This window comes from Genypterus blacodes, unplaced genomic scaffold (genome assembly GCF_046128005.1).
Source record: "Genypterus blacodes isolate CSIRO-AG114 ecotype Tasmania unplaced genomic scaffold, CSIRO-AGI_Gbla_v1 ptg000010l_1, whole genome shotgun sequence".
Classification (NCBI taxonomy): Eukaryota; Metazoa; Chordata; class Actinopteri; order Ophidiiformes; family Ophidiidae; genus Genypterus; species Genypterus blacodes.
Genome location: NW_027466824.1, coordinates 470,692 through 490,164, shown reverse-complemented (window position 1 = coordinate 490,164; position 19,473 = coordinate 470,692). Strand labels below are relative to the sequence as shown.

The window sequence follows — 19,473 nt, the reverse complement described above, 5'->3', positions numbered from 1 at the left end:
AGCGGAGGAGGAGGATCCGCGAGACTCCGCTGCGGCTCGAGCGGCTGGCGGTGGGGGCTGCGGATTGGTCGAGCCGGCGTCACGTGACTCTGGCAGCAGCAGGGGGGAGGGGGGAGGAGCCAGTGTAGGAATGCTGGAGGAGAGCGCGCCTTGAGGGAAATCAGGGGAACGGAGGGTTTGGTAGTAATAACAACTAAAGCAACGGTAATAAGGGTTATAAGCATTTTATAGTGTCTAAAATTGTAGGTATTTTTGTGCTTTGATGCTGACGAAGCTTCACCTACTTACGGATTTACTCTCTGACCTTTTTCCTCCTTTCAAAAACTGTAGAAATGACAAATACTACCTAAAACAAGGCAGTCGGTGAGATGTAGAAAGTAGAGAGGAAAAGTAGATAAAGTACGGACAACACGTATTTTATGTGTTTTTCCACTTAAAGTGATTGCTATACTGCTATTATACGTGCTACTACTATTATTACTACAATCCTAATAATAATATAAATAATACAGTAGTTTGTGGTGTTATCAGTACATATGTCATATAAGCACATGAATGGATTGTAAATGTGGTTTATACTTATCTATACGTGTATTCACTTATTATATAAACGTATAAGAATATGTAGACACAATATTATGCCCACATATAATGTTCATGTTTACTGTATGAAGTTTGAAATGATGACTGATTTCGCCTGCAAACCGCTGGGGCGCGTTTGTGCGCAGATGAAAAGCGCTGAGGGCTTAAAAGGATGGAGAGCGAGGGTGGGATGGATGGGAAGGGAAGGGAGGGGAGATGATCCAAGCTGCGCATCTGTACAGGCAAGCAGAGAGGAGAGGGTGAGACAAGGGGACAAGATGAGGACCGCAGCAGCAGCAATGAACGGATCGACATTGAGACGGAAGGCAAGCGAGAGGACAACAACGAGGACCACCGACGAGGCATGAGAGACGCGGTGCAAGAGACGTGATACATCGCCCCAACATGGAGGCGTAGCGGCGGAGGGATGCATTAAAAGAGGAGATCCTTTCATTGTAGCCTAGCAGCAGCATCCCCATCCATCCGTCCAACCTGAGCGGGGAGGAGGAGAGAGGAGAGATGGTCTCCCAGGTTGTGCAGACCCTGCGTCAGGGGGTTTGGGCTTCTCTGACCGGGGGCTGGTACCACGACCCGGACCAGAACAAATTCAACAACTCCTGCCACCTCTATCTGTGGATTTTCCTCCTGATGTTGCCTCTGTCGCTCCATCTGGTGAGTTAAAAAATCGGGACTCGGTTCGCGATGTGTAAGGCCGCGAATAAAGGGGGTGTGAGGCGCGGACGGTGCTCGGCTCGGTGGCGTTTTGAATCATTTTCACAGATAAACGTGCAGCGACCCTGCAACAATGAGGCGGTTTGGCCGCTGCCGAGGCTTGAATAGAGGCGCTGTCGCAGTGTTTTTGCTCGCTTGCAGTGATGGACGCATGGCTGCTCCTGGCTGTCACGGTGACAGAGAGGAGGCGTGCAGGAGGAGCAGCGTGTCCCAAACCTCCTCATGTCGTGGCCTCTGAAATAGGTGCAAACTAGGCCACATTAGTCCCAGTGGGGGGCTGACTGAGGGGCTGCCACCAGCTATTATTATATTATTATATGCACTGTATCTATAGAAACAGACAAACCTAAGAAATAAATAAACTGCACATCATTTTGTATTCCAGAGGAACTCATTAATGACCTCTGGGTTCCTTCTCTCTACTTTAGGCAATAGGATCTAAGGCAGTAGGATCTAAACAAAGCTGGGCATGTAAAGTGAGCTGCTATAGATTGAAGCATGTGACCTTAGCGTGAATACATTTACACGCCTGTTCTCCGTCTGCAGGTCGAACTATTTTTATACACAAAGAGTTATTTCTTTAAGTAATACTCATTCAAGACAAATGTTATACATGAAGACTGACACTGCCCTTAATCTAGATTAGTCAGTATTCATCCAGATCATGTGATGTAATTGCTCTCACATGCCTTTTTGGGCTCCATTGCTTCAGTCCATCTCAATGTTTTTGTGGCAATAACATAGAGCCATCCATTCCCCCATCCATCCATCCAAACCATCAATGTTATACACCTGCTTATCCTTCACCAAGACAGGAGTAGAGGCCAGTGCAACTCCCAGATTGATGGGGCTTCAAATACAGCAACAACATCCACCTCTACCATACATTATAAATGTTTTGTGATGCCGTTTAAACATAATGTAGGCAGTAATTCTTTGTAAACACTGCAGTAAAACAAGCAGGAAAGCTTTCCGCCACTCCATCGCATTTCTTGTTAAAACTGAGTGAATCACTCACCACAGCAAACGGAATATGAAATGAGCGTTGTGCTGTCGTCTGTTCAAAATAGCTCTGCACAGGCGAGATTAGGTGAGAGGAAGACAGAGATTACGATGATGTGATAGGGACGATTCTCCAGTGAAGTATTATTACAGCTGTGTTTCTAATTTCAGCCTTAATTAACATTTGATCCAAGTGTTGCAGCACTTAGCACAGTGTTAACAGTCTGAGGCTCAGGGACAAATGCTTATGAGAGGGAGTACAATTGGACTGCAAATTTGCAACATTTGTATGTGTCAATATCCAGCATGAATTGTCTCCAGGCCAGTATGAACAGGTTTTTTATTCTTTCCATTCAATGCTGAGGACCTTTTCTCCCCAAGGCACTAATAAACATCATTATTGCACCAATAAAACTAATTAAAGCTGGTGGTGCACTAAGCGTGTAATACACTGCATGAATAAACTCGACCCTTTGCACAATCTCACACATGAAGCAGGTTGAGGAGAAACTCTCTGTGTCCTTTCTCCTCTCCTCTCCACAGGCTCTGCCCCCCACCACCATGGCTTTGAGCATCTACTGCACCTCCATCACCGTCTTCTTCATCCTGATCAAGCTGGCCAACTATCGGCTGCACCTGATGTTCGACGAGGGTGAGGCGGTGGTTCGCAGCAGCCTGTCGGATCTCAGCAAGGCCGCAGAGAAGAAGAGTAACGCCTCGGAATCCTGCCTGCCCCCCAACATCAGGTGAGCAGACCGTCAGATGACGGTCAGATCGCTGAGTTGGAGCCTTTCTGTGAGCTTCCTCAGAATGATTTCACAGATTTGTAGTCCTTGTGCAATCTAGGTCAATTGGATAATCCCTGCTGATTACATTTTAATTATTGACAAGAAAGTACATGTAGGCCCTAATAATAGACCTGAACCAGTGCAGAGCCATGTTTGACATATTTTCATCATATCTGAGATGATCAATGACCTCCAATCAGCATCTCTGCTCTGATTGACAGAACTTGATCTACAGAAGGACTTATAAATGACAATACACTTGTCATTTCCCTCTAATGTTTGAAATGCTTGTGTCAGAATGTTTAAGTGCTTTTAATGTCACAGGACTGGATGGGTGCCGGTGGAAATTCGTCTTCATAAATGTACTCCCAGCCTCAAGATCCTTTCAGCTTCTCTTGTGCAGTCATGTAACTTCTCCATGTTTGTCATCTCGCCATCAAACAGAAAAAGCAGCACAGTCCCTGACAGCGTTGCCATGACGATGCTGGCTCAGAACCGGCCCAGCCCGGTGATCCAGGTGACAGTGAAACAAACTGAAACCGACTCAGGACTGATCGGGGTGGTGAGTGGAAATGAAAACAATCACCTGATGATTGACACACAGATCTTGTTGGCTTTATCTTTACTTTCTATTTCTCTGAATCCTCTTCATTACAGGAGTGTTCAAAGTCAGACGAGGTGAAGGCTGTGGAAGGTGATGCTGCTCTCTCTCTCTCTCTTTGAATCAGATAGGTGGTGTTATCCACAGTTAGGTTGCATTGCATGGCTCGTTCAACAGACATCTGTTACGCCTTGAGCAGGACAGGAGAAATGGCATCGCACTGTATCCTGTAATAAGATACAAGCATTAAATATAAAACCTATAGCCTCGTGGCCTTGAAGAGTAATGTCACCAAAACAGCTCTTGATCTGACTCTTAATGCATTCCTTCTTGAGATAGGGAGGTAAAGGTGGGAGCCACTCATACTGTGTCAGGGAAATTGGTACTTGGTGGCTCTGCACTATAATTTCATGTTCTGCTTCTTGAATTGACAGTTTGGCAGCTGATAAGTCTTCCAAACAGTTTACACAGTTAATTCTACAACCCTGGCACCAAGTAAAACAAATACAAATGAATTATAAAATGGTCTGGCTGGTTAACAAAACATTTTAGCAGGTTTTAATTGGACTTTGTAGTGATTAGGAAGAATGCAGGGAATTCTAAAACAATACTGACAACATAAGCACCTGATACACTTTGAGGACATGATGCAGGAGGACAACCAGTCAGTGTTCATCATCATGTAACCTCAGCCAGAGAACTGAACCGTCTCTGGTTATTGTAACTATAGTGTGACCGAACATGTCTTGTTGGAATCAGTCCGAGCAGAAAGCCAGCTGTTCCTCTAATGCACGTAGAAAGGCTTCTTAGACAATGTAGATTGATTACTTCCTGTTTTGCCTAATACATCATCATTGTAAATACGCTCACAGAGCACAGAACAAGCAGCCAGCCAGCAAGACCAAAGGGCCACTTCCAGGAAATGTATGACCTCATGCTCTTGTGATTAGTCCGAGCTAAGTCAGCTGATCCTCAATTGTAGATATCATGACTGTGGTGCAGTGAATCAGACCAGAGCACAGTAATGACAGTGAGCTTTCTGTGTGATGGTCAAACATGAGACTACAGCATCTGTGGTTAGTGTAACATTACTAATGACACTTTGATTCAACCGCACAGGGCAGGGAGAGAGTGGTGCAGAGGAGAAGCCTGCAGAGGAAGGCCTGCAGCCAAGCCTGGAGCCCTCTCCAGATGACCTCTCCAGCCCCAACCCCGACCAAGCTGCCCCCCTGCTGCAGTCCCAGCAGAGGCCCCCGTCCAGAGTTGAAAGAGAAGAGACGTGCCCTGGATCTGCAAGTGGGACAGGGAACATGGACCTGGAACTGACAGCCAGTGTGGCTTTGAGTGAGGAAACAGACATCCGGAGCTCAAAACGAGAAAGAGCACCGGAGAAGGACTCGGACCAGGAAAGAACTTTTGAAAGAGACAGTGATGATAAAGAGATTATGGACATAGAGATGATAGATGAAGGTCTTCCTCTATCAAAGGGAAGCGAGGATGACAGTGGGGAGGAGAGTGAGGGGCAAAAAGAGCCCTCAGATCCAAACAATAATTCACTGGACAGCCCCCAGGACCAAGAGGATTTGATTGACATTCCAGACGCTCATACACAGATGTGTCACAGAGACACAGAGGCAGTAAGTAGATAAGGATTGTTTTTGTTGCGTTATGTGATTATTTTGTCTATCATGGAAACAACCGTCTCTTCTCTCACTCACTCCCCTGCAGGCTGAAGCAGTGGAGGAGATGTACTGTTCTGATGAGATCGAAGTGGTTCTGGTAGACAACTCTGGTCCCGGGCCGGTGTCGGCTCACCTGGATGACAGCGACACAGTCAAGATCATCATCACCATGAGCTGTGACCCTCAGACCGCCGCTCAGCTGGAGGAGAGCGTCAAACTCAGCCTCTTAGAGAATGCGCAGGTGAAGCTCAACCAACATCTGAACCACGACGAAGCTCCATTCATAAAACAACATGTTCTTAATGTGTGTGTGTGTGTGTATTCTGTCAGGCTCAGAAGGACGCGGGCGAGTGTCACGTTAAAATCCCTGTCATCACCTTTGACTCCCCTGTGGATGAGGGGCAGGAAGGGGAGGAGGGAGATGAAGGAGCGTGCTCAGAGGACGATCCCACCCCCAAACAACTGCAGACCCCAAGCCAGAGCGAAGAGTTCCACCTGTGCAGGGAAACCACCAGCTCTGAATCGGTCACGCTGGAATGTCCCAACCCGGATCAGGAGCACCAGGTTCTGCAGCACGACGGCACATCCAGCCCTCTGCTGACCAATGACAACAGCTCGTCGGGCATCGATGTCCACTCCCATCACGACGACACGGACCCCCTGGATCCTAACGTGGACTCGCAGGGTTTCCTCCGTTTGCCGCCGGCGTCGGGTCGATACGGACCTGGAGGAAGGACTCACATCCGCGGCCTCAGTATGGACAGTGGCAAAGATGCCGTGCTGCTTTCAGACCGCTCCCATAACACAGTATGTCCTCACGCGAAATCTGTCTCTGATTCTGCGTCTCTGCTGAGTTTATCTTCATCCTTCTGTCCATGAACGCACACAAACATCTGTCTGTCCATCAGAACACCATGACCAGCTCCAAGTCTGACCTGGAAGCCAAGGAGGGCCAGATTCCAAATGAATCCAACTTCCTGGAATTTGTTTCTTTGCTGGGATCGCTCAGCACCAGAGGGGGAGGGGTCAGCACGCAGGAAGAGGAGGGGCCAGAAAACAAAGAGGAAGCAGGAACCTCAGAGGAAGGTGAGCGTGTGGAAAGTCTGAGATGAGGATACCATAGATTATTGATACATCATTGATACTTGGTGGAATTGAATGTTTTTCAAAAAATCATAATTCAGACCTGATTTGTGCTTTTGTTTACTAAAAGAAAAACACTATTAACATTAGACTATCATCATGTATTTAAAGGTCTGCCTGTCCATTCAGGAATAACAACTTCTTACAGTGTTTAGATTTTTGCTGACAGGGCAACTTTGTGTTTACATTTGGATCTTATTGTCTTTATGCATCTCATTACCAGCTTCTCTTAAATACCCTGTTCTTTCTTCAATTCTGTTTCTGTGAATTCAAGCTAAAATGTTTCTGTTCCTTCCGTGTCCAGACAATCTTAACACAACCTCCAGACCGGACGAGACGACCAAAGAGACAAACTCAGACCACCAATCAGAGAGACCCAAACCACCCAACAGCCTCCCTACCAGCATCCTGCAGGCGATGCCAGCCACACACATCCCCATCGTCTCCCCTGACAGGTACACAAAGTTACTGTTTGCTTCATAGCTCCTCTGCCAGGCCTGTGGTTCATCTGTCTGTCCTGTCCCCAGCCCACAGACGGACAGAGAGAAGGATCCAGATTATGATTCTCTGCCCTCACAAACCTCTCAGTCAGAGAGCTCCATGCTGCAGGTCATCTGTAGACCAGAGGCCACCAACAAAGAAGACGCCTACACCTTCCACACAGTGCACAGTAAGCAGATACACTTACCTCATCTTCTCTTACTACTGCTTCCCATCTGTGTGTGATGTGTTCTGCAGTAACATAATAAGCGATAATGTAAACAGCCAGATGAAGTGTGATCATCCCAGCCTGGTGTGTGTGTGTGTGTGTGTGTGTGTGTGTGTGTGTGTGCTGTCTGCTGAGACGCCTCGTCAGCAGCTTGCAAATTAATATAAATCAAGCAGAATAAATCAAGCTAATCAGCGGTTTGTCAGTTATTGTGCATCGTTCATCTAAAGAGACGTTTATGTGTCCACTTGTCTCTCCAGGAGACAGGCCCCGCAAGCTGTATGCAGAGAGAGCCCTCAACCTGCCCTTAGGGGCGGAGCTCATCACCGGCAACATGTGGTAATGCTGCGGAAGCTTCATCACTTTCTTTCATTTTCCCCCTGTCATTCATTTCTCTGCTCTTCTTCTTCATCCTCTTCCTCTCTGTCTACCTTTTCATTCCTTTCCACTGCTTCCTCCATCTACTGACATGATCTTGATTTCATCTCTCTGCCGTCTTCTTCGTTGTCATGACAATCTATGTATAATCAAGTGTATTTCGTACTTTAACACATTTCCTGTGGTGTGTGTGTGTGTGTGTGTGTGTGTGTGTATGTGTGTGTCCTCAGTGATTTGCTGTCAACTTCTTCCAACTCAGAGTGTCAGGATGGCCTGGTGGGCGGTCACTCAGACTGTCCTTTCCAGCGCCGCATCATCCCGGCTCACAGGCTGCGGCCTCGTCGGACTCACCCGGAGATCTTCCAGGTGTCCACATCTGTCCATTGTCTTATTGTCTCCTCTTCTTTCTTCTCTAACCCTTGGACTCATTTCCATGTATTCTCCTCCCGCCTGTTCAGGAGGAGGACTCTCTGGACGAGTCGTCAGAGACCACCACTCAGGAGAAGCCCACCAGGAAGATTTACTATAAACTCAAGTTGTTTCCTGGGCGGTGGATCAACATCCTGTACGACCGTCTCACTCTGCTCGCCTTGTTGGACAGGTAGAACACAAGCCCCGCCTCCAAAATCATCCCACCAGCTGTGCAGACGTATTTGTCTTGAGCCAGAGTACCCAAACGGTGTGTGTGTGTGTAGGAACCAGGCAGTTCTGGAGAACCTGGTTGCCGTCCTCATGGCCTTCCTGGTTTCCTTCCTGGGTTTTGTGCTTCTCAACCACGGCTGCTTCAAGGACTTCTGGGTTTTCCAGTTCTGCCTCGTTATCGCCAGCTGCCATTACTCCCTGCTGAAGGTAAGACGGCAAACCTGTTCATTCTCTGCTCCTCGAGGAAACTCTCAAACAAACAGTGGGAACCAAACTGTGAGGATGAATCCAGACGTGTGGTGCTGAGCTTCTCACCAGAGCTCCGTCAGGTCCTGCGTGTTCTGGTCGACACGCTGACACTGCTCTCTGTTGTTTCCATGTTTATTTACAAATGATGATAAACTGCTGCGCCTCCTTGTTCTGTTGTTACAGAGCGTTCAGCCAGATGCTGCTTCACCGACGCACGTGAGTTCACCGTTGTTCCTTTGCTGCAGGTGTTGAGATGAGAAATGAAGTAAATCACAGCAGCAAACAGATGAGTCACACTGAGCTCAGCCTCTTCTGTACACTGGCTCAGATGCCAGATGGTTATTTGTTCCTCTGAACTGCTGCAGTGTGTCTGTGTTTGTCTATGATGTCATGATGTCCAGGACTGACACCTTTGGCACCTGGAACATGTTCATGGTGCCACTTTGTTCTTTGTGCCACTTTCATCTCCCTCTTCTCTACTTGTCCAATGAAAATATATTTACTCTCTGTTCCACCACATTTATCTGATTTCAACTTGTTGCCTTATTGATCAGAGTCCAGATCATATCACCGTGTTCTGATGGCAACTCTGCCTTGTTTATTTAAGTCTACTGACCCCAAAGTATGAAAACCCACAAAGTAGGAGATACAAGGCATTTTGAAAAACCTTTAAATCCAATTGAAGTCGGGGATTTACATGATTTTACACTCTAAAAGTGGAGATACAAGGTTGTTTACAGTTCAGGGACTTATATGTACCGTGGCTTTGTTGTATTTTGTAGTATTGTTAGGTAGAGTTACCCATGCTGCCCTTTATCCTCTGACCTCTGACCTCTCCAGGGTCATAACCAGCTGGTGGCCTACAGCCGTGCAGCGTACTTCTGTATCTTCTGCGCTCTGATCTGGTTGCTGGAGCAGCTGCTGAGGACCAAGGACCTGCCCGTCTCCACCCTGTACGGCGTCACCATCGTCTGCCACGACGCTCTGCGCTTCATACGAGACATGCTCATGGGTCTGTACACACCTCACACACACATCTGAGTGGAATCTTTGGTAGAAGTCCGTTTGGAATGATGTCATCCTCATCCTTCACCTGTTGGTCTCCTCTGGTGAACCCAGGTTTCACGTATTGCTTCCCCATCACGTTCCTGGTTGGACTTTTCCCTCAGATCAACACCTTCACCATTTACCTGCTGGAGCAGATCGATATGCATTTATTTGGTGGCACAGGTTGGCAAAACTATTTATTATACCTGAGAATGCTTTAACTTCTGATTTGTGATGTGATGTCCTGATCACTTTTAGACCCAGCAGTTCTTTCAGCTCATCAGATTCAGAGTTTGTTGTTGTGTGTGTGTGTGTGTGTGTGTGTGTGTGTGTGTGTGTGTGTGTGTGTGTGTGTGTGTGTGTGTGTCTCAGCTGCCACGAGTCTCGTCTCTGCAGTTTACAGCCTCCTCCGCAGTCTGGTCGCTCTGTCGCTGCTCTATGGCTTCTGCTTCGGAGCTCTAAAGGTAGGAATGAACTGTAGATCCTCTCCTCTCCTCTCCTCTCCTCTCCTCTCCTCTCCTCTCCTCTCCTGATTTTTGAAATACAAAATAATTGAGGCTTCAGTTATAAACATCCTGCAGCCTGAGGTCAGTGGTGGAAACCAAGCGGACCGGCTGAAAGGATGCACTGGTGACGATGTGTGTGTGTGTCTGTGTGTGTGTCTGTGTGTGTGTGGTTACAGGAGCCATGGGATGAGCAGCACACACCCGCCTTGTTCTCAGGATTCTGTGGACTTTTGGTCGTCTTCTCCTACCACCTCAGCCGACAGAGCAGTGACCCGTCTGTACTGCTGTCAGTATCAATCTGTGTGTGTGTGTGTGTGTGTGTGTAGACACACTGACCCTGCTTGCCACCTGCTTATTATATAATAGCTGTTCAAGTTGACAGCATGTTGTTTCTGAGACAGCTCCATGTTGTTCCTTTAGATCCTTGATCAAGGCGAAGCTGATGCCAGCGTTGGTGGAGAGTGAGGAAGAGGAGGAGGAAGCCACAGATATCAAAGACCCACTGCCAGAGAAGCTGCAGAACTCTATGGTACAAAGAAATCAATAAAGATGAAGAAAGTCACGTTTTGATAAGCAATCATACTGGTTGAAGGAGTAGTTTAGCTGTAAGGGTGAGAAACTTTAAGCCGTTTTCCAGCTTTCTTCATCTTTTATCAGACATTTCTATAGACAATTGTCAGGTCAAACTAATCAACTGATCATTAACACAGTGTGGAGCGTTTTTGTTAGATTTTCTGTGATTAAGAAGAAAAAAAGCCTCCTGTTGCTGCTTTACTTTATGGATGTGTGTGTGAGTATGTGTGTGTGTGGAGCCCGTCCCGGTTCTCCAGCTGCAGGTGTTTGATCTTAATGCTCCCAGAGGGCTGTGTGAGTTATTAACCTCTCGTGCTCTGCAGAAGGAGATCCTGCTGTCAGATGTGGTGGTGTGTTCTGTGGCCTACATCTTAACCTTCGCCATCACTGCCAGCACCGTCTTCCTCTCTCTGAAGGTGAGACTTCTGTTGTGATTCATCCCCCCCCACCGACCCCTCACACTGATCTGACTGTGGGCGGTTCTGTGTGTGTGCTTCCAGCCCTTTGTGACCATCGTGCTGTACGCTCTGGCAGGGACGGTGGGCTTCGTCACACACTATCTCATCCCTCAGCTGAGGAAGCACCACCCATGGCTGTGGATCTCCCACCCGGTGCTCAAGACCAAAGAGTACTACCAGTTTGAACCCAGAGGTCAGAGTCCAATCAATATGAACCACTTCAGCCCGATGGAAAATGGATGATAAAGGGGACTTCCAGGGCGTCTTTAATGAGATCACGATGTTTTAAAGTGACGTTCCTCACTGAATACTAATTAGATGATGTCATTGTAATCTGTTCTGCGTTCCTCCACCAGAGGACGCTGTGCTGATGTGGTTCGAGCGACTCTACGTGGGGCTCCTGTGTTTTGAGAAGTATGTGGTTTATCCCGCCATCATACTGAGCGCCCTGACCAACGACGGCTTCGCCCTCAGCCACCGCAAGAAGCTGGGGATCCAGTGAGTGACACACACACACACACACACACACACCTTTAGATCTCTGTACTGCACCGGGCGTAAGTGTGTGTAAGTGTGTGATGTGTGTCTTTTTCCCCGCTCCAGCTGTGATGTTCTCCTGACGACCGTTGCCGGGCTGAAGCTCCTGCGCTCGTCCTTCTGTGATCCCAGCTTCCAGTTCCTCACTCTCCTCTTCACGCTCGTCTTTTTCCACTTCGACTGTCCGCGCGCCTCAGAAAGCTTCCTGCTCGACTTCTTCATCATGTCCATCATCTTCCACAAGGTGAGTGTGTCGGTGTGTGTGTGTGTGTATGTGTGTCTGTGTGTGTGTTATGATAGTGATGATGCTCACCATATTGTCACCATGTAGAGAGAACTGCTTGCTAACATTCTGGAGGGTTGTAATAGATATCTAGAGGTTTGTATGTGACTTCCTGATCCTCTGCAGATGCGTGAGCTGCTGCTGAAGCTCCACTTTATCCTCATCTACATCGCTCCCTGGCAGATTGCCTGGGGCAGCGCTTTCCACGCCTTCGCTCAGCCGTTTGCAGTACCTCGTATCCTTTGCTGTGTGTGTGTGTGTGTGTGTGTGTGTGTGTGTGTGTGTGTGTGTGTGTGTGTGTGTGTGTGTGTGTGTGTGTGTGTGTGTGTGTGTGTGTGTGTGTGTGTGTGTGTGTGTGTGTGTGTGTGCCTGCTGTAATTGTAATTGTCAGTTTCACCTTTCCTTCCTTATCTGCTGTGCCCAGACTCCGCCATGCTGCTGCTCCAGACTTTGCTCACTACCGTCTTCTACACTCCACTGGCTCCCTTCCTGGGCAGCGCCATCTTCATCTCCTCTTATCCACGGCCCATTAAGTTCTGGGAACGAAACTACAAGTAAGATCCCAAGAGAGACGCCGATGCCTCCTCCTGTACTGATTACAAACCAGATGGATCTGGAGAATAACAAGTTTAACTCACTGCTTTAGCTCAAACTTCTTTCTGTCCTCTGTCCATTCCAGCACCAAACGTATTGACAACTCCAACAGTCGGCTGGTGTCCCAGGTGGACAAGGAGACAGGTGAGTTCTTTCAGATGATTCTTCTGCGTTTGTCTCTCATCAGCCACTCAACGTCTCCCTGTGCCTTTCCTCTCCCAGGGTGTGACGATAACAACCTCAACTCCATCTTCTACGAGTACCTGACGCGCTCGCTGCAGCACTCGCTCTGTGGCGACCTTCTTCTGGGCCGGTGGGGCAACTACAGCGCGGGAGACTGCTTCATCCTGGCCTCTGACTACCTCAACGCTCTGGTCCACCTCATCGAGATAGGCAACGGGTTGGTCACCTTCCAGCTGAGAGGTCTGGAGTTCAGAGGTGAGAACGTCCTCTCCTCTTCTTCTCTTCTTCCTAACGTGAATGAATGCCAGACGAAGGTAGCCGTCTGACTCCTCTGATTCTCCACCTGTCAGGTACGTACTGCCAGCAGCGAGAGGTGGAGGCCATCACGGAGGGCGTGGAGGAGGACGACGCCTGCTGCTGCTGTGAGCCGGGACATTTGCCTCACATGCTGTCCTGCAACGCTGCCTTCAACCTGCGCTGGCTGGCCTGGGAGGTGATGGCCACCAAGTATCTGCTGGAGGGCTACAGCATCAGCGAGAACAACGCTGCCACCATGCTGCAAGTCTACGACCTCCGGAAGCTGCTGGTCACCTACTACCTGAAGGTTTGGGACAGAGATCCTTACCATTAATCCACTTATGTATGTGTCTGACAGTCACACACACAAGACAGCCACGAGTTGGGAGCAGGAATGAAGACTGTCTCCTCTCCGTCCCCTCTCCTCGTCCTCCTCTCAGAGTATCATCTACTACCTGGTCCAGTCCCCTAAGCTGTCCACCTGGCTGAAGGACGCCACCCTCCAGGACTCGCTTCAGTCCTACACCAAGTGGCACCACATCGAGCGAGACCCGCAGGTCTTCAGCGTGAAGATCGACGAGGACTACGTGCACTGCCTGCAGGGCGTGACGCGGGCCAGCTTCTGTAACGTCTACCTGGAGTGGATCCAATACTGTGCCAGCAAGATGGAGACGGTAAACGGGTTTCAAACTTTAAACTAACTTCACTCCTGGAAGAGAAGATGAAGATGCCTTCTCCCTTCGGCTCGGTCTGTTCTTCTGATGATCATTGTTGTCCTGTGTGTGTGTGTGTGTGTGTGTGTGTGTGTGTGTGTGTGTGTGTGTAGCCCGTGGAGACCGATGAAGACGCCCCCCTGGTGACTCTATCTTACGCTCTTTCCGTCCTGGGCAGGAGGTCGCTGGGCACAGCCTCACACAACATGTCCAACAGGTAACACATGACCCTACACACTGATATGGAGGGATTCCTTTACCTGCAGTTTGACAGAGACTCCAGCAGGGGGCGTTAGCAGATAAAGCATCAAACAGCCACATCAACCAGACAGATGTCTTTAGTTGAAGGTATAAATGTCTCTTCCTGTGTGTTCCTCTGATCTGTGAAGTCTGGAGTCCTTCCTGTACGGCTTCAACACGCTCTTTAAAGGAGACTTCCGCATCGCCACAAAGGACGAGTGGGTGTTTGTGGACCTGGACCTCCTGCAGAAGGTGGTGGCCCCTGCAGTCAGAATGAGCCTCAAGCTGCACCAGGTAAGACACACCCACAAAGAGGGCTCTTAGAGACAGAGACAGTACCTAAAATGATGAATGTTTTTCGCTCAGTGTGCACAGCAGTACTGCAGCAACAGCAAGCTGAAGTTTGTATTTAAGTTGGTGTCATTTCACACTCTGTGGAATAGACATGACACTCACAGTTGTAGTTAAGCCAATTTAAGTTGCCGTGGTAACATCTTCTGTCAGGATCATTTCACGTGCCTGGAGGAGACGGAGGAGGCGTCCATTTTGTACGAGGCCATCACAAACTACCGCAGCAGCCTGGTGATTTGCCACGAGAGCGACCCCGCCTGGCGTAAGGCGGTGCTGTCGAGCCGCGACACGCTGCTCACACTGAGACACATGATCGACGACGGCACGGACGAGTACAAGATCATCATGCTGTACAAACGCCACCTCAGTTTCAAGGTCATCAAGGTAGGCAGGGCCTCTCGGCACAGGCGCAAATAAGGGTGTGTGTGTGTGTGTGTGTGTGTGTGTTAAAGGAGGAGCTTTTCCATGATCCGTGGCAGCCGGATTAACTCAAAGTTAAGTTACATCCCGCTTTCAACCACAGAGTTACAACATGTCAACGGTTTACTGGGTGGCCAACAAATCCAAGTCTTTGCACATCTGAGGTTGATGAGTTTGAGATGTTCTTAAATTTCAAACAGTGTCAGTTTAAAAGAAAGGAATGTGTATCTGTAAGTGTTCGTTGCTTCTATTATCCTAACCTTTTCGAGCGATAAGAACAACATAAAACACATATAAAGCAACCGCGTGTAAGAGTTTGGAATAAGTAAACGCCCCCTTGTGGTAAACGGTTGTACTTGGGGGCTTGAAGCTTTTTCCCAAATCGGATTCCCTCAGTAGGAAGTCAGGAAGTTAATGGGGATTTCATCAAATCCCACTAAAACAGTCACACGCTGTAGCTTTGAATGTAAACTGGTGCGTTGAAGGGAAAAGGAAAGCTGGCAGAGTTTCATTTCCTTATATGATTAAAAAGCCTTATGTAAGATCCTTACTAAGCCACTGTGGGTCTTAATGGGGTGGTTGATCGATATCTGTGCTTCAGCAGTTCCAGTTAAACCTCCAACCAGAAATGTTTAATCTGATGAAGACAGTTTGTTCTAAAGCCAAGTGACTGCTGCTTCACCACCGACTGATGAAGATGAGGAGTCAGATCAGATCTCCTCTTCCTGAACTGTGAACTCTTCTCTGCTCTCTTCACGTTTCTTCACCTCTTCTTCCTCTCTCTCTTTCTCTCTGCAGATCAATAAGGAGTGTGTGCGGGGTCTGTGGGCGGGGCAGCAACAGGAACTGGTGTTCTTAAGGAACCGAAACCCCGAACGCGGCAGCATCCAGAACTCAAAGCAGGCCCTGAGGAACATGGTGAACTCGTCCTGCGACCAGCCGCTGGGTTACCCCATGTAAGTGTCCCCCCACGTCCAACTGTCTTTGTCTCAATAGTAAACTTCAGCAGGATGAACACGATCCACGGAAGAACCCATTACAGCCTGATGGGGGCGCTGTCATCACCACTTTTTAAAAGTTTTCTGAAGGAAACTACATTAGATTGGCTGATAATGAAGGTGATCTTCCTCCTCTCATGTCTGTGTTGTAGGTACGTGTCTCCTTTGACCACGTCGTACGCAGGCACTCACCGGACGCTCCGCAGCATCGGAGGCGGCGCGTTGAGCCTGGACGCCATCCGCTCCTGGCTCTGCTCCAAATGGCTGCGGTCAGTCCAGTTATAGTTAACAATCCAGTCAATACTGCAATCACAACAAGCAAAAACTTGAACTTTCCAGGATGTTCTGAGCCTCCTCAGTGTGTGTGACCTTATTTGCAGTAAAGTGTTCTTCGTTTACTTGTTAGACACAACACAGCGTCCTGTGGCGTCACGGGGACCTCCAATCTGTGCCAGAATTGGATTAAACCAATTAGTTGTTTCATTTCTGCCCTTTAGAGTTGTGGAGACGCTCAGCTCGCTCAGAGGAATGTGGTCAGATAGATGCTTTACACAGGACTGTGACGTTATCAATCAATCATTCTGCCTCTAAAGGACATGTTGTATAATGTTACAGTTAGTTTGGCAGAAGCACCTGTACAGATTTACCTCTAGACCCCCCCCCCCTTTAATCTCTTAATCATCTCTCTTTTCATGTTAACTTTGGAAAACCTTATTTCACAGACTCTACTTTGAATGCAGATCAGCTGTGTGTGTTTGTGTGTGTGTGTGTGTGTGTGTGTGCAGCCTCCTAAGCTTCTTAGGAGCTAAATGTTCCTTTCAGATTAGATTAGATTGTTAATCCTGTTTCATCGGCCTTCAGTTTAAGGTGTTACCTTAATTTCACTAAGTAGCCAAAGAGACGAACCGTGCAGTCAGCAGGAACAGATTTAAGTAGTTTAACTGGGCTTCTGTGTGTGTGTGTGTGTGTGTGTGTGTAAGTGTGGGTGTGGGTGTGCGTGTGCGTGTGCCTGTGCCTGTGCGTGTGTGTGTGTGTGTTATTTTAAGCAGCTAGAATAGTTTGGGCTTGCTCAGTTTTAATGGTTCCCTGTCAGATTCTCTTCCTGGCACTGATGTGTACAATATGTAACTCTCTCTCTCTCTCTCTCTCTCTCTCTCTCTCTCTCTCTCTCTCTCTCTCTCTCTCTCTCTTTGTGTGTGTGTTGGACAGGGTACGTAAGGACAACCTAACCAGCTGTAACAGTGGGGTGAACATGGAGGATGTGGACTGCGGCGCTGGCGGCTCGTCGTCTCTCAGCCACAACCGGCCGTCTTCCGTCACTTCCAACAGCCTCAGTCTCTACCAGCAGAGGGCCAGGACCACACACAGCCACAGACACCACAACTCCGGTACACACACACGCACGCACACACACACACACACACACACACACACACACACACACACACACCCACACACACACGTCCACCACGTCTGATTTTTATTTCAAATCATGAACATGTGCACATATACAGTACTGTGTGTTGTGTGTTGTGTGTGTGTGTGTGTGTGTGTGTGTGTTTGCAGCCAGGAGAGAGTACCGCAGCCGCTCAGTGCAGCCACAGAGTCAGCGTCCCCCCGTCAGCAGCCAATCAGGACCAATCGTGGACTCAGGCTCCACCCACGGCTTGGTCCAGCGTCTGTCCAACAGTCAGCTGTCCTTCAACACTTCCATAGCCTCCATATTCTCCCAGGTACACAGGCACACACACACACACACACACACACACACACACACACGCGCGCACTGTTAAGTAGTCTCACTCTGTTTAAACCTGATTGTTACCTCCCCACTCACTCACTCACTCACTCACTGTCTCTCTCTCTCTCTCTCTCTCCCTCTTTGTCTCTCTCCCTCTCCAGGTCCCTCGTCTCTCGGGGGCCGGTGGGATCAGCTCCCAGCTCCAGGCAGGGCAGCATCCACAGCGTTCCAGCCAGGTAGCACCTTGTTTAGACAGACACACACACACACACTTCCTGATCAGATCTCAGCCACTCTTTCTTCCTCTTCCTCTGTGGTGTCTTGCAGGTGTCCTCGTCTTCGTCCACGCTCAGTTTGCTGTTTGGGAAGCGTAGTTTCTCCAGCGGTCTGGTGATCTCCGGCCTGTCTGCCGCTGAAGGGGGCAACACCACCGACACGCAATCATCGTCCAGCGTCAACATCGCCCTGGGACCCTCGCACAGGTCCAGCAGCAGAGCCACACAGGTAGGACAGGAGGCGGGTGTGGGTTGGGTTCATATCTCACTTTACCTGATGGTGGCGCTCTAACAACATCACTTAAATGTCAATAACTTTGGAACCTGACATGGTGGAATCATGTTTGTTGGTTTGTTCTGTTCAACCTCTCTTCATTCTTAGAGTTACTTTATTTTTCTTCTAAGCTGCTCAGAGTAGCTTGTTGTGTTCTGTCCTTATCTCTCGCCGGCTGATGTTTTATGCCTCATTTGTGACAATTCATGGGCCCTAAAATGCTCCTTTATATTTTCCTGTAAGCCTCTTTGGGCCTCTGCAACAACGACCCCTCTGTGTGTGGAAAGCAGCAAAACACAACCCCATCAAACCTCCTCAGATAATGATGTTAAATGTGTGTTAAGGGACTCATTGTAGTTTCTCTCTCTCTCTCTCTCTCAGTGGACATCAGAGCCGTATGAGAGTATAGACGCGACCTATTCAAACACTGCCGTCGGCTCTAAAGATGGCACGCAGTCACAGTCAGGTGACCGAGGCTACAGCCAAGGATTAGACAAGACACAGGAGGACTCAGCATCTGCCTCCACAGCGCCAGAGGCCGCAGATCAAAAGACTGTTTGAGAAAACACACACACACACACACACACACACATACACACACACAAATTTATGAGAGCGCATGCACTCATACCCATATACAGAGAGGACTGTATGAAAAACCACAGACACACACATACACACACACACACAGGCTGCCTCCTCCTGTCCTCAGCATGGTCTCACCCTGTTGTCTGAATGTAAACATGATCATGGATCTGGTTGATTAAATAAAGACGTTTTTAAAAAGATCTCTCCGCCCCTGGTTGGTTGATGGGAACACTGTGTGTGTGTGTGTGTGTGTGTGTGTGTGTGTGTGTGTGTGTGTGTGTGTGTGTGTGTGTGTGTGTGTGTGTGTGTGTGTGTGTGTGTGTGTGTGTGTGTGTGTGTGTGTGTGTGTGTGTGTGTGTGTGTGTGTGTGTGTGTGTGTGTGTGTGTCACATGTGCATCATGGGTTAAGTAATAAGTCTTTAGTTTAAATGTCACAGGTGTAAATGCTGAATCTCTTTGTTTACGTCAGAATCCCCCAGGCAGATGGTTCCATTGTGTCAGGAGAGCATTGGAGCGATGACCTTTTGGCCTCCAGTCAGAGACTTCTGTAAATTGTTCTCCCTAAGGTCAGAAACGACACAAACCAACTCCTTAACATGCACTTAAATGTGCTATACTAACTATGCTAACAATGCTAAAAGTAGGCCAAAGGTCAATTTCAGGGATGCAAAAAGTGTGTGAACCATTTTATTTGTGCCTTACGGATTCAAATACACATACGTACGTCCTCATAGTACATCTTTAATTGCAATTACATACAAAATAGGTTGTATATGCTAACAAATTGGGTCTAAACTGGGATAAATCTGGCTCAAACATAAAGGTATTTTAGATATGTACATTACATATCATGTGTGTCAGGTCATGTTAATGGTATACAGTGAAAT

The 19,473-nt window shown here is 48.2% G+C and overlaps 1 protein-coding gene across 1 annotated transcript; it reads left to right on the top strand.

Annotated features, from left to right (window-relative positions):
- The first annotated feature begins 16 nt into the window (after positions 1-16).
- pcnx2 (pecanex 2) lies at positions 17-18,786 on the top strand. The gene is made up of 40 exons (XM_076158647.1): positions 17-1,254; positions 2,860-3,062; positions 3,549-3,666; positions 3,762-3,798; positions 4,825-5,342; positions 5,434-5,628; positions 5,718-6,194; positions 6,296-6,473; positions 6,835-6,985; positions 7,058-7,200; positions 7,500-7,578; positions 7,848-7,983; positions 8,076-8,218; positions 8,313-8,466; positions 8,692-8,724; positions 9,349-9,520; positions 9,628-9,738; positions 9,928-10,019; positions 10,238-10,347; positions 10,482-10,590; positions 10,958-11,050; positions 11,135-11,285; positions 11,449-11,590; positions 11,696-11,873; positions 12,039-12,147; positions 12,337-12,466; positions 12,592-12,650; positions 12,729-12,944; positions 13,040-13,293; positions 13,427-13,660; positions 13,813-13,916; positions 14,089-14,233; positions 14,444-14,674; positions 15,509-15,666; positions 15,861-15,977; positions 16,918-17,096; positions 17,275-17,441; positions 17,611-17,685; positions 17,777-17,953; positions 18,380-18,786. Exons 1-40 carry the CDS (start codon positions 1,102-1,104, stop codon positions 18,557-18,559), a joined length of 6,411 nt encoding a protein of 2,136 aa, XP_076014762.1. The 5' UTR covers positions 17-1,101; the 3' UTR covers positions 18,560-18,786.
- The last annotated feature ends 687 nt before the right edge of the window (positions 18,787-19,473 follow it).

Bases quoted from the DNA above. Each gene is read 5' to 3' on its own strand.
- pcnx2 (XM_076158647.1), top strand. From the start codon at position 1,102: ATGGTCTCCCAGGTTGTGCAGACCCTGCGTCAGGGGGTTTGGGCTTCT. The intron at 9,521-9,627 runs GTCTGTACACAC...TGGTGAACCCAG, and splicing joins CATACGAGACATGCTCATGG to GTTTCACGTATTGCTTCCCC. The intron at 10,020-10,237 runs GTAGGAATGAAC...GTGTGGTTACAG, and splicing joins TCTGCTTCGGAGCTCTAAAG to GAGCCATGGGATGAGCAGCA.